The sequence below is a fragment of the Neophocaena asiaeorientalis genome, unplaced genomic scaffold (genome assembly GCF_003031525.2).
Source record: "Neophocaena asiaeorientalis asiaeorientalis breed wild unplaced genomic scaffold, Neophocaena_asiaeorientalis_V1.1 scaffold314, whole genome shotgun sequence".
In the NCBI taxonomy this organism is placed as follows: Eukaryota; Metazoa; Chordata; class Mammalia; order Artiodactyla; family Phocoenidae; genus Neophocaena; species Neophocaena asiaeorientalis.
Genome location: NW_020175489.1, coordinates 265551 through 279338, shown reverse-complemented (window position 1 = coordinate 279338; position 13788 = coordinate 265551). Strand labels below are relative to the sequence as shown.

Below are 13788 nucleotides of genomic sequence, written 5' to 3'. Positions count from 1 at the left end.
AGGAAAAGTTATCAACAACAGTTATTATGGCATATTTCTTTGCAGAATTTTTTTTTGTATGTGTAAAATCTGATAGCCTGTTTTTTTCTCGCTTAGCACAATATCATAAATGTTTTCCTTTTATTTCTGTATCAACTGAGCACCTACTATGTAGCAGGAACTATGCTAGGCCCTGTAGATGCTTGAGATGGACCTTAAAATGCAAAGGGGTATTTCCAAAGCAGAGAAGCAGGGGACCCATAATTAAGGCAGAGGGACTCCACCTTCAATATTGTGGACAATGAACTTTAAGCTAACAAGGGCAGCCAAAAAGGACACCATAATAGAAATTTGCAGCTAGATCTAGTGTCTTATAATGACCCTACCAGAAATACTTACTTGATACAATAGGAAATTTTCCAGGATTTATCAAAATCCCAGAAAAGGACAAAATTGCAGTCAGTAAGGTCAGTTTTTGAATGGGGCCATTTCCTAAGCAGTCTTTCTGTTAAAGACATCGATGTCTTCAAAATGAGGATTGTAATGAACTGTCTTGGCCCTGCTGTCAGCCAATCAGAATGGACACTGGGTGCCATGTTTGATCAAGGTCTGAAGATGCCCACCAGACTGTACCGTGACATTGGCCCCTACGTTGACTGATCACAGGGAGGTCTGGGGAGTCCTAAGGAGAGGCTGGATGGCCAAGGCAGTGATGGGGGGCACTCAGGGACACAACTGCTCACCAACTGGAACAGTAGTGCTTCAGTGGTTTAAGAAGCATACACTGTACAAGCGCATCCTGGCCACAAGACCTACCTGGAGAGCAACTTCTTTTCTCAAGTTGCTAACGTGTACTCTTAGCTGTCAGCGGGCCTGCTGCCTGTGACACAAGAGCCGTGGTTTGCCATCCTTTGAACTTGAGCAGGTGGAATATAATTTGGGGCAGACACTAGGGAGAGGGGTTCAGAGCCAGCCCATGGGGGGCAAGCTGCAGCTGGCTCCGCCCCCCTCCTTCCTAAAGAACCTCCTGGAAAACTCACTCTAACCCAGGCTCCCACTGAGCAGTCACACCTCCACTCACGTACACACAACGTGGCTGAGGTCTTCAGAACACACGGGGCTCCATGGTGGAGGAAGGCATCTCCCAGGGTGAAGAACACGCAGCATGGTCATGTAGGGACTCAACTCCTAAACAAAGGCCAGCATCTCCCAAGAGGCCTCTCCTGCTGACCAGCCAGCTCCAAGTCTATCCCAGTACCTGTATTTTCTGCTTAGGTGAAGGGACAACGTTCCCAGTTACCTGGACTGAGAACTATGGCACTCTCCCTGAACCTCAGCTTCCCTACTGATTTGGGTGAGGGGATAGCTGGGGCTGAAAGACAGTTTTCCAATCAAACTATCAATGACTGAGCAGGGGCTATCAGGGTAGGCCCTGGACTAGAGGCCTGACATGATGTCCTGTAACCCTCACAGTACCCTATGAGATCAGTAGCTATAATTCCCACGTTGCAGATAATGAAAATAGGGCTTTCGTATATGTCAAGGAATTCTGGGGATACTGAGGGGCTCAGAATATAACTTGCTTAAGGATTCACAGCTAGTCAGCAGCAGAGCTGGAGTTTGAACACAGGCATGTAAACCATCACCCAAGTTCTATTAGGGCCACACAGGAGACAGCCTGAGGAGGAGTATGGCGGGGTCAGGACATTTGAGGAGAGGGGACCAAAGCTCTGGCAAGCAGTGCTGGGAGCGAATACTTCCCCTCCCCCACCCCCTGCCCCAGGTTACTTTTCTCCCAACCCTCCCAAAAATACACAGATATGGAGCTCCACAACAAAAGTTATTGGTAATAATTAGCTAACCCTTTATACTTGCAACATAAACTCAGAAGATGCCCTTGGGTGCTCTAGAAACGGGGATGTCAAAGCAGAAGAAGAAGAGGTGAACAAGAGGTGGAGTCAGCTCGAACAGCAGGTGTCATCCGTGCTTCTGTCCTGCAGCACAAGGCACTCAGGTTGTCTGTCGACCACCTCCTGCCCTGAGGCTTTCAGATCCAAAAGCAAGTTACTAAGTTTAGCATAGCGGGCAGGAAGACAGAGGTTCAGATGACATCTCTGTCGGACACTGGCTCTGAGATCTTCAGACAGTTTCTTAGCTTTTCTGCATCTTAATTTCCTCATCTGTATAAAGGTCATATATCTCAGAGTTGCTGTGAAGATTAAATAAGATAATATTTGTGAAGTGCTTAGCGTGGCATCTGGCACAGTGCAAATCCCTTAATAGAGAGTTATTAACATGAAATTGCTTTCTTGTGAATTATTTTATCAGAAATTTATGGAATAATTCCTTTATTGCTAGGTTACGAACTTAAAAAAACCTAACTTTGGAAAACACGGAGAAAGGAAAGACGAGACACAAGTTGTAATATTGTCTAACTTAATTTTTTATAGGAGACGTGGAAATTGACACTAGAGAAGGCAAGACAGATTGTCAAGAAATCCCCAACTCTGGTAAGCAGCCAACGGGGAGAATGCCAGTGTTTTCCTTGGCACGTTCACCTCCGAAGGCCAGGGGCTACCCCGGACGCAAACCCACAACACGCCACGCCACAGTTCAATTGGGTTGGAATAGGAATGTGAGCCCCTTCCTCTTTTTTCTCCTCTCTTCTCTCTAGAGCAGCGTTTCTCAACTCTGGTTGTGGGCACAGTCCTGGGCATTGTAGGATGTTAGCAGCATCCCTGTCCTCTACCCACTAGGTGCCAGCACTCACCCCCCCAATAGTCGTGACAGCCAAAAATGTCTCCTGGCATTGCCACATATCCTCTGGTACTCACTGTTGAGAACTGCTGCCCTCCGGTAGACCGTATTGGAGGAGGCTGTATCCTCCTGCTTCTCCACTTTCTATATATGTGATCTAGGCTGAGCCTCAGTTTCCCTATCAGTGACGTAGGGACAATAACAGTGTTCCTTTCTCAAAGCATGGATGTCAGGACTAAGAGAGTTGATGTGTGGGGGGTGTCTGGTATCATGCCTGGGACTTATCAAGCACTCTATATATGCCAGCTAAAATCATCACCATTATTATTCCTTTCCTCTAATTTTTCCTCTTTGCAATCATAGTTTTATTCAACAGAATGCCTAGTTCAAATCAGTTATCATTAAGTCAAGTATTTGACTTGGGCCCTGGTGGCCAATCAGCCCCAGTTGAAGAGGAAGCAGAAAGGTAAACCTTTAAAGAACAGTGTCTCCCTAATGCTAGCAGTCCTGGCAGGAAGGAAGCATTCATCAGAGATGAGAGGGCATGGCCTTCATCCTTGGCTTCTCCCTACTGGCCCTGATTCAATACATTCAAAGTAGTATTGATTTGGTAACATGGAAATAAAGGGGAGGAAAATTCCTCATGGCTTGGTTTGTCAGACTTAACAAATAAAAACAGAGGATGCCCAATTAAATTTGAATTTCAAATAAATAATGAATAATTATTTAGTATAAGTATGTCCAGTACAATATTTTATTTGGCCACCCTACTTGTGGGGGGCACATGGATTTTGATGTACAAGGCTGATACACGTTGCACGACAGTATGCGGGCATTTCTGCACAATTGATTAATCAATCACAATGCCTGCATCTCCAATTATTATTTAATTCAGTGAGTAATTAAAGGCCAACCATAGCTGGTTCATCTAATCTGCTTAAGTTATTGAATAAGAAACTGAAACATCACATGAAACCCTTGACCACCACCTTCAGAACTCTAAACAGACTGGAGAATAATACCGTTTTTCTCTTATTCTTCTCAACATGCATCTAAAAACTTATTCTCAGGACATCGTTTACTTCACTAGTACAAACTGCCTTGGCATTAACTCAAAGACTAATTAGGATTTTATAATTTTTCGTTTCTGTCACCAGAATTGCGAGCATAATTCATGGGGCAGGATTCCAATCATGACTTGCAAGAAGCCAGAAAAAAAAAAAAAAAAATCAACTGAACAATTCACCAATTAAAAAAAAAACAACTCCTCAAAAACCTCCTCCAACTTATTTACTCTCTAGATTAAAGCTATCAGGGAAAAAATAATCAGGAAATGCAAATAAGCATCTTGAAAAACTGCTCAGAAGATATTGGCTGCAATTAACTCCATTGTGATGGTTGATGTAACTGCCGACCTAGCCAGAATGTGGAGAGAAACAGAATAGGTTGCATGTCATTTCAGCACAGCCTGTCAGATGGAGAATCCAGACTGGGGAAGAGTTTAGTGTTACTGAAGGGAATGGAATGTTCCAGAGAAGATCTGCCTCTCAAGGAGGTCCCGAGAGGCTCCACGAGGGTCTTCGTGGATTTGGCAGAACACTGAGCATCTGAGGGTTTAGAGCACCTGAGTCATGGCATCAATTTATTTAATTATCACAAAAACTCCTACAAAGTAGATAGCGTATCTCTGTTATCAACCCCATTTTACAGATGAGAGGACTAAGGATGAGAGGTTAAGTAATTCCCTCACTCCACATAGCTAATAAGTGAGAAACCCATCATTTACATCCAGATTTAGCTTCTTCCAAGTTTCTACCCCTTCCACTATTCCAATAGCTCTCAAGCAGACCTCCTCAGTACTGAATTTCAGGAAGCACCATTCACATCACAGGCTGTGTGAATATTAGAATCCTGTAGTGCACAACCTGTACTGCTGTACGTGATGGCCCTGACTTCCAACCTACCTACTCAACAGAACCATCTGGAAAGCCTTTAAAAATTGCTGCTGTTCAAACTTGCCCCAAGTAAAATAATCCAAGTTAAATTCAAGTAAAATAATACACAGCAATGGTTTAAAAGCACTTCATCACACAGAAATTCAATCTTAAGTTGGCTGTATACAGAAGAGATGTTATGCTCCCGCTTTGACCCTCTATTTACCCCATTCACCTCATTCCATTTATTCAACCCCTGTTTGTTGTTCTGTATTCACTTAACATCCTGGGGTGGGAAAGCTCCAGATGCAAGCAGAAGCTGGTTAAACAGATGGCAAAATAAAGATGCTGCCTGACTCCTGTGCCCAGGGACAGCCCGGATTTGAGACTTTCATTTTAGATGGGATTACATGCAGTCAGATGTGATGTTTTAAATCCATTGCTGAGTTAATAACAGCCCACATTCTGCCTCTATCTAGAAAGGTTTGAATTGAAAGGAAGGGGCTGTCAAACGTGCAAGTGAGGACCTCTGCGCTGTTGCTCTGTGTCCATCTAAGTTCCCTTTGCAAGTTTGTAAGAAGAGGTTAGTCCTTCCCGTACTGTGTGATGAAAAGGCTGCATGATCAAACAGAGGGAATTCTGGGGGTCCCTGGACAAGTTGCATCATCTATTGCCCACATCCTAGATCTAATTTCTGCACAGTGAATGTCAAAGACAGCTGCAGCCTTCAGGCTGAATTTTGACAGTGAACAGCTGTGCAATTATAACATTTTACTCCACTGTATCCCTTGTATAGTAATTATCAGGCTGTTGTATAAATTCTTTAATGTATTGGTTATCATCAGTGTTAAAATCTACATTGCCATTACGTTCATTAGACCAAGGCCTTCAGACTAAAGTGAATATTAAAAGAAGTAGCTCACACATTCAAATGCAGTCTGACTCTGGGTCTTAGAATGTGTCTCTTTCCAAATTGCCACCAATGTTGGGTATAATTGCACGCTGGTGTTTATTTTACAGTGTATCTACACTGCTCATCTCAATCAGTTACCAGGTCTCTAAACGCCCCTCCTTTGCACCACCATCCTCCCCCTCCCACCTCACATCTGTGGTTCCCAACCAGGGGCAATGTTGTCTTCCCTCCCCCTCTCCTGGAAACGTTGGCAACATCTGGAGACATTTGGGGGCTGCTGGCATATAGTGGCTAGATGCCAGATATTCTGCTAAACATCCTACAATGCACAGGACAGCCCACGACAAAGAATTATTCAGGACCCAATGGCAGTAGTGCTGAGGTTAGAAACCCCGGGATCACGTCTCGGATCCTTATCTGCCAACAGGTCTCTCTGTCCCATATTGCTTCCTTGAGGCCTTCATGTCACCTGCAGAGATATCTTTCCAAAATACAAATGTGATCCCTCTGCTTAAGACCTTCCAGGATTCCCCACTGTCCTCAAGATAGCACGTAGTGCAGTGTCCTAGGCTTGTCCTAATGTCTCCTTCCTTCCATGGTTCACCATGTTCTCCCAGTTCCTTATACTCCAGCCAGGTTGAAATGTTTGGCAGTCCCCCAGGACTCCGGCCTAGCTCATGTACCCACAGCACTGCAAGGGAGCTCCCTCTACCAGCCGCGTGCTTTTCCAGCTTTGGTGTGTACTCCGGCCACCTGGGATCTTGTTAAAATACAGATTCTGATTCAGCAGGTCAACTGACTCTGGGGCCAGAGACTTTAGTACTGAAAGTTCCCAGATGACCTCAATGCTCCTGGTTTGTGATCACACTTTCATCAGCTAGAACCTAGAGCAGTGGTTCTCAGACCTTAGTGAGCATCAGAATGACGGGGAGGCTGTGAAAACACAGATTCCTGGGACCTACCCCAGACTTTCTGATTTACTAGATTGGGGCGAGCCCATGAATTACATTTGTAACAAGTCTGCAAGCTGTACTTGGAGTTGAAAAGCATAGAGCATCTGTCTCTTCCTTCCCACCTACCTCCTATCTGATTTCTGGGTCCTTGCCTGCCTCCTCCTCCAGTTCCCAGAAAGCCATATTAATGCCTGGACCACCACGGACATCACAGAGCATGCTAAGAGCTGGGCTATTCACCCCGACGCTCCACTAGACAGTAAGCTGCATGACAACAAGGACAGTCTTTTCTGTCTCCAAATCTTGCGTGCTAATCAGCATTTTTCCTCATCCTAGAAAGTTGGGCAGGCATCCTGAAGATCCTTAAAAACCTCATGTATAACCAGAAAAGGTTACCTGTTCACCTTTGCTAGTGTCAAAATATTACCAACGCTGTTAATACCACTCACAGCCATCTGAAGAACTTTTTGGGCTAGAGGGAATCACTGCAGGTTTCCCCGCTATCCAAAAGTAAAGCATTCCTATGAAGTCTTTCCTAAGGCAAAGAAGCAAGTACCTTAGGACACATCTTGCTAACAGATGCACAAAATAAACTGAGATCAAGCACAGAGGCTCACAGACACAGTTCAAAGCTATGGTGGCCTGATGCTGAGATGCTCAGTGTGGTTTCTGGGGAAGGAGCTGGGCAGTGCCCCTCTCACTGTTCAGGGTGCTCGCTGCCTCTCCACTGGCTCCTGAAAAACAAACGATGAATGTTGGCTCACGCGCCCAGCCGCTCCGCGGCATGTGGGATCCTCCCGGACCGGGGCACGAACCCGTGTCCCCTGCATCGGCAGGCAGACCCTCAACCACAGCGCCACCCGGGGAGCCCTATTTTTGCTTTTGGCATTTTTTTTTTTGTGAGAGCAAAAAACTTCTTTGGATTTCTTCCAGTTCGTGAGGAGGTAGTAACCTAGGTCTTTCACAGAAACAAAGTGGTGTGAAGCGAACTTTTGAAAAACGAACTATCTCTCCCTTTGTTAATAAATGCTGGTTCCTTACATTTTCTACCCTGTTGATTTTTTCTTTTGTCTGAGAAAAGCATCAAGGGAACTGCAATCTTTCTAAAATCATTACTTGGTAAAAAGCCAGGGCTTTTAATTTATCCCACAAGCTAGAGTCTTATGGAAACTGCTGTTTGAAATCCCTTTGTTCGGGAAGCTTTGAGGGACTTCATCTACACACCCCTCCTTCCTCTACCCCGCCTCCCCCAGGGAAAGGACCTTCCTTCTTCCTAAGCCAGTGTCTCTCCCGTTAGTCTTTATTTTATCTCATAACAGGAAGGAATTATTTTATTTGAAAACAGTCTTTATTTTCAAATCCTTTTTTAAAGCCACTGAGGGCAGTGAGGAGAGGAACGTTGTCTGAGTAGAATGGACCAAGGTGGGCCAGACCCTTTTGGGAAGAGGTGGAAAAGAGATGAAGGTGGAACTAGCTGGCTGGGGGAGAAGGGGAAGCCTTCAGGCTGAGGAGCCGGCATGAACAAAGGCACACAGGTGGAATGAATATGGAGCATGGAAACAGGAACAAGAGGTAAATTAATTAACTAAAATGACCCAGATTCTGGAGAAAGAAGAGTCCAGAAATCCAAACTGTGGAGCCAAGAGGAGAGGAAGGGCCTTGAGAAGTTGGAAAATCATCCCTTGAACTAAACAACTCTTTTTGTTTTTGTTTTTCTCTCCAGACATATTCCAGAAGTGGTTCTGATATTTGTTCACTCCCATTTTTGGCCAAGATCTGTCAGAGGATTAAATTGTACGTATACAAGTTCCCCTTCCTAAGCACTGGCAGGGGATAGCATCTTTGGTTGTCCCTGTTTTCTAATGACTAAAATGATCTTCAAGTTAAAAGGCATCTTTCTGAAAGTGAAAGTGTTTCTTGCTCACGACTTGTACAGAAACTAGAAGACAAGTTAGCTCAGAACAAATCATTGTGGAAATATACTGAATACCAGCATCTTTGAACCTCCAACCTGACTTACTGCCCCGGACTGGAATGCAGCCTGCCTGCCAGTGAGACTTGGGAGTGGCTCAGTGCATGCTCGCACCGCACCTGGGGACAGGACAGCTCCTCCTTGCTATGTAAGATACAGACAAGGTTGGCCAGGGACTCTTTGAGCATCTTTAGAACAAGGCACTCACAAGGCTGGAAAAGGACCATTTTTTCACAGAGCCCAACCTATTACCTAGAAAATCTAGCTCTGCTATGTATGAACAGGATTCCTAATACAGAGACACTGTCCAAAGTTCCCAAGCCCTCCTGTCTCCGTTTAAAATCCCATGCTCCCTCCAGTTGCACTCTGAGTCAGAGGTTATGCTGGGTGTTATAGTAATCACCATCCAAAACATTAAAAGATGGAACAGTCCTGCGAGGCATGTTGGACTAAGCGGCAAAATAGCATAGGTCCACCTTCCACTCGGCTGCTTCCCATGCGACTGTGGCAGAGGCTGCTGCCAGGCCGTGTATGGCACTGTTCTGGGGTCCAGATGCTGAACTTTCAATGCACTTCTGCACTGAGTTCTCACAATTCCGTGAAGTAGGGATTATCATTATTTCCATTTTGCAGAGAAGGAAACTGAGTCTTACAGAAGTAACTCCTCCCAGCCATGAGGACCCAGGATACACCCCCAGGTATATTGGACCCCACTTGTTCTTTGGAAACATCCACTTTCTTGACTCTTGTGCAATGCTGCCTCTTGAGCCAACTTTGAAGACTTGAACCACTTAATGTCTCTGAGCTTCAGTTTCCCCATGTTGAAACTCAAGCTATAGACCCATTTGGAAAGTTTTAAAAATGCAGACTCCTTGGCCTGAGACCTGGTGGGGCAGCGTGGCATGTTCCTAGGTTCCTGGTTGACTGTGTCCTCCCTAGCGCTCTCACATTCTATTTCAGGAGGCAGACCGCAGATGCTACCTGTACAGATGACGCTTTAATGACAAAATAATGTTCCTTCACTGTGAGACATTCACAGAGACCGCTCGGTCTGCCCTGGCCCCTGCTGCTTTTATTCTCACTCTCCCATAGGCAGGCAGTTCCTATCACTTGAGTGCATTCCGGTCCAGCCTGGCTCTCATGGTGGGGAGTTAGAGGGAAGAACTCCCCAGAGGTGACAGTCAGGCTGAACATCTGGACTGAGAGGCTGTATTGGTTTCCGAAGGCTGCTGTAATAAAATACCACAAACTAGGTGACTTGAAACAACATAAATGTATTCTCTCCCCGTTCTGGAGGCTGGAAGTCTGAAAGCAAAGTGTTGGCCAGATCCCTCTGAGACTCTGCTCCCTCTGAGATTCCCTCGGGGACTCTGGGTCGAATCCTTCCTTGCCTCTTAGCTTCTGGTGGTGCCGGTCCATCCTTGGCAACCCTGGGCTTGCAGCTGTGTCATTCCAATCTCTGCTTCCCTCTTCTTATATAGCCGTCTTCCCTGTGTGTCTGGTTTTCCTTTTGCAACCAGTCATATTGGATTAGGGTCCACACTTATGGCCTCATCTTAATTCAGTAACATCTGCAAAGACCCTTTTTCCAAGTAAGTTCACATTCACAGGGAGCAGGGGTTAGAACTTCAACATTTCTTTTTGGTGAACACAGTTCAACCCACAATAGAGGCACTTTTCCTATGTTCCTCCATCCTTCATCTCATGAGCTTCACGGACGCTAAACTCATTGAACATCCCCCGTCTGCTTTGAAAGTATCTCAGGAGAGGAGGCGGCTGTGCATCTGACCCACATTCAGAGGCTCTTAGGGATCCAAGAGTTTAAAAACTTTTCCTGGTTCATCTGCCCACATAAGCTCCTGCAAGCCAACTGTGCAAAGTGCAGACTTGGATCCTGGAACATTTATCAATCCCGCTTTTCATGAATAGAAGTGGAGGCAGAGACCATCAGGACATGAGGAGTAGAGGGGAAATATCAGACATGAAAGAAAGTGAGGGAGGCTAAGATGCAGCCAGGTCCCAAGCCCCCGACCATTTCATCATGCTTAGCTCTTGTTGAATCGAGACCCCTGTCCCCTCCTTGCTGAAAGCATCATTGCATTTTCTGTGTCAAACCAAACGTGGGCCCTCAGGACCTAAAACGACAACTCTTCAATTGAACCACCTTTGAAAACCTGAATTCAAGAGCATCTGTGGCCAGGGATTTTCCTGGCCCAATTTCAAAGGGAAATTTTTTCATGAAAAAGCAAAAGCAGTATGTTTTTCTTCTTTCTAAAAATCATTGTGCTTCTAGTATAATTCGTACCGGGTCATGAATTATTCAGTGCTGCATGGGTTATAAAGCACATTTAAATGCAGCCTCGTTTATTCTTTAAAACAACCTGTGGCTCAGTAATAATAATGACAAGTAAAAGTTATCTGATACTGTCTCTGCACCAGGAACTCTTATAAATGCAACCCTGTTAGACAGACAACATTTTTTTGGTCCCCTTTATGAAGATGTAAAGCCGTTTGTCCAAGGTCACAGAACTAGTCATGGATACATATGATGTTTGAACCCAGCAGCCTGGTTATAAAGGTCAGGCTCAGAGCCACAACATTGCCTGTCCCTTGACTCGGAGCCTCACTTTCAGATGAGCAAGTCGGTTCTAGTTTATTTAATGCTTGACCCACTAGCACAGTCAGCAGGTGGTAGAGACAAAGACCTATGTGTCTTCTGTTACATAATCCTTCCCTAAAATCCCCTCCAGTAAGAGTGCCTTTCTGGCTCTGTGCCTCTCTTGTCCCCATCCTGTTTGGTCTAATGCCTTCATAAACAAGACGAAAAGACAGCTCTCAGAATGGGAGAAAATATTTGCAAACGAATCAACGGACAAAGGATTAATCTCCCAAATATATAAATAGCTCATGCAGCTCAATATTAAAGAAACAAACAACCCAATTGAAAAATGGGCAGAAGACCTTAATAGGCATTTCTCCAAAGAAGACATACAGATGGCCAAGAAGCACATGAAAGGATGCTCAACATCATTAATCATTAGAGAAATGCAAATCAAAAGTACAATGAGGTATCACCTCACACCAGTTAGAATGGGCATCATCAGAAAATCTACAAACAACAAATGCTGGAGAGGGTGTGGGGAAAAGGGAACCCTCCTGCACTGTTGGTGGGAATGTAAATTGGTACAGCCACTATGGAGAACAGTATGGAGGCTCCTTAAAAAACTAAAAATAGAATTACCATATGATCCAGCAATCCCACTACTGGGCATGTACCCAGAGAAAACCATAATTCAAAAAGACACATGCACCCCAATGTTCCTTGCAGCACTATTTACAATAGTCAGGTCATGGAAGCAACCTAAATGCCCATCGACAGACGAATGGATAAAGAAGATGTGGTACATATACACAATGGAATATTACTCAGCCATAAAAAGGAACAAAATTGAGTCATTTGTTGAGACATGGATGGATCTAGAGACTGTCATACAGAGTGAAGTAAGTCAGAAAGAGAAAACAAATATCGTATATTAATGCATGTGTGTGGAACCTAGAAAAATGGTACAGATGAACCGGTTTGCAGGGTAGAAGTTGAGACACAGATGTAGAGAACAAACATATGGACTCCAAGGGGGGAAAACTGCAGTGGGGTGGGGATGATGGTGTGCTAAATTGGGCGATTGGGATTGACATGTATACACTGATGTGTATAAAACTGATGACTAATAAGAACCTGCAGTATAAACAAACAAACAAACAAAAAAAAAACAACTAATACTAAACTTTCTTGGGGTTATTTGTATGGAAATATGTTAATATAAATGTTTCAGACATTACATGAAATTTCTAAAAGTCTTATATGTTCTGGTATAATGTTATAAGTTATAATTCTAGTTATTACTTTAAAATGTATATCTCAGAAATAACTGAATTTCCTTGTCAACAAAAAAAAAAAAAAAAAAAAAAAAAAAGCCAATGGAGGTGTCTCCACCCATGGGCAGCTTTCCAGCTCCCAGCCTAGCTCCAGTTGCTTGGCTAGCCTCCTCCATACTCCATGCTCGCTGGTACCTGCTCCTGCACCCTGTTCTTCTCTGGCTGCTTCCCCATCAGTCTCCCACCCCCACCGACAGCTCTTGGAGAGCAGGGATACCATTTCTTGGTAAACCTTTTATCCCTGGTTCCTACCACAGTGCTTAGTTTTAGTAGGGACTCTGTAGAAACAAGGGAATAAATAAAGAAAAAGCACTACTTTATTAGAAAAGCAAATGATTAGGATAACAGGCTACTACCATGGGGCAACCAAGATTTTGGTTGTTTTGTTTTGATCAGAATTCACAGTGCCTATATACTGCCTATTTTCTATTGTAGCAGTGGTAGGACAGGAGGGTCCCCTCTTAATAATTTATTCTTTTTATTGAATTTCCAAATGCATGAACCCACATATGTATTATTTCACATAAATTCACACAGACTATCTTATCTTACCTTAACTGTGTTTTTGTGTTTTTTTTTTTTTTGCGGTACGCGGGCCTCTCACTGTTGTGGCCTCTCCCGTTGCGGAGCAGAGTCTCCGGACGCGCAGGCTCAGCAGCCATGGCTCATGGGCCCAGCCGCTCGCGGCATGTGGGATCTTCCCGGACCAGGGCACGAACCCGTGTCCCCTGCATCGGCAGGCGGACTCTCAACCACTGCGCCACCAGGGAAGCCCTAACCGTGCTTTTAATTCATCATTCTTTGCCTTTTTTCATTTGTTCCTTCTTGCCCCTGCCCCGCTCTTTCCTCCCACATCGTCCTTGTCCCCACCACAAGGTGAGCCATGTAAATACGTCAGGATGTGTCCTTCCATGGTTTTCTCTGCTCTCATTTTATCTTACAGGGATGCACGTAACACATCCACACGCATATGAAACAGAGTCACGCTGGCCCTGGAGTACTGCCTGGGACTCAAATATGAGGCAGATACACATGGAAATTTTATTCTCCCTAGTTTTCTTTTGTTGTAATGCCCCAGTTTCATGACATAATTTTAGGCACTTTGAACTTGAATAGCTCACCATTATGTAACGAATGCCATTCAGCTGCAATCACAATTGCTCCCTGGGTCAAGGCTGCTAGCCCAACCCCAGATAGTCATACGGCAGGAGCAGCAAGCAGGTGATTAGCTGCACCAGCCAACGTGGTAACTGGGGTTCTAGGTATTTTCACCGTAAGTTTCTCTGCCTTAGACAGCCTTGCTGCCAAAAACATTTTTTGCCATGTAACTAATTAGCCATGATT

At 44.6% G+C, this 13788-nt stretch overlaps 1 protein-coding gene across 9 annotated transcripts in view; it reads left to right on the top strand.

Moving 5' to 3' along the window:
* AOAH (acyloxyacyl hydrolase) overlaps positions 1-13788 on the top strand; it is a 170977-nt gene that overhangs the window by 50496 nt on the left and 106693 nt on the right. For all 9 annotated transcript variants that reach the window (XM_024768886.1, XM_024768885.1, XM_024768882.1 and 6 more), the window contains 2 exons: positions 2430-2489; positions 8260-8330. In XM_024768886.1, the coding sequence (XP_024624654.1) occupies positions 2430-2489; positions 8260-8330 (131 nt within the window). The remainder of the gene's footprint in view (positions 1-2429; positions 2490-8259; positions 8331-13788) is intronic.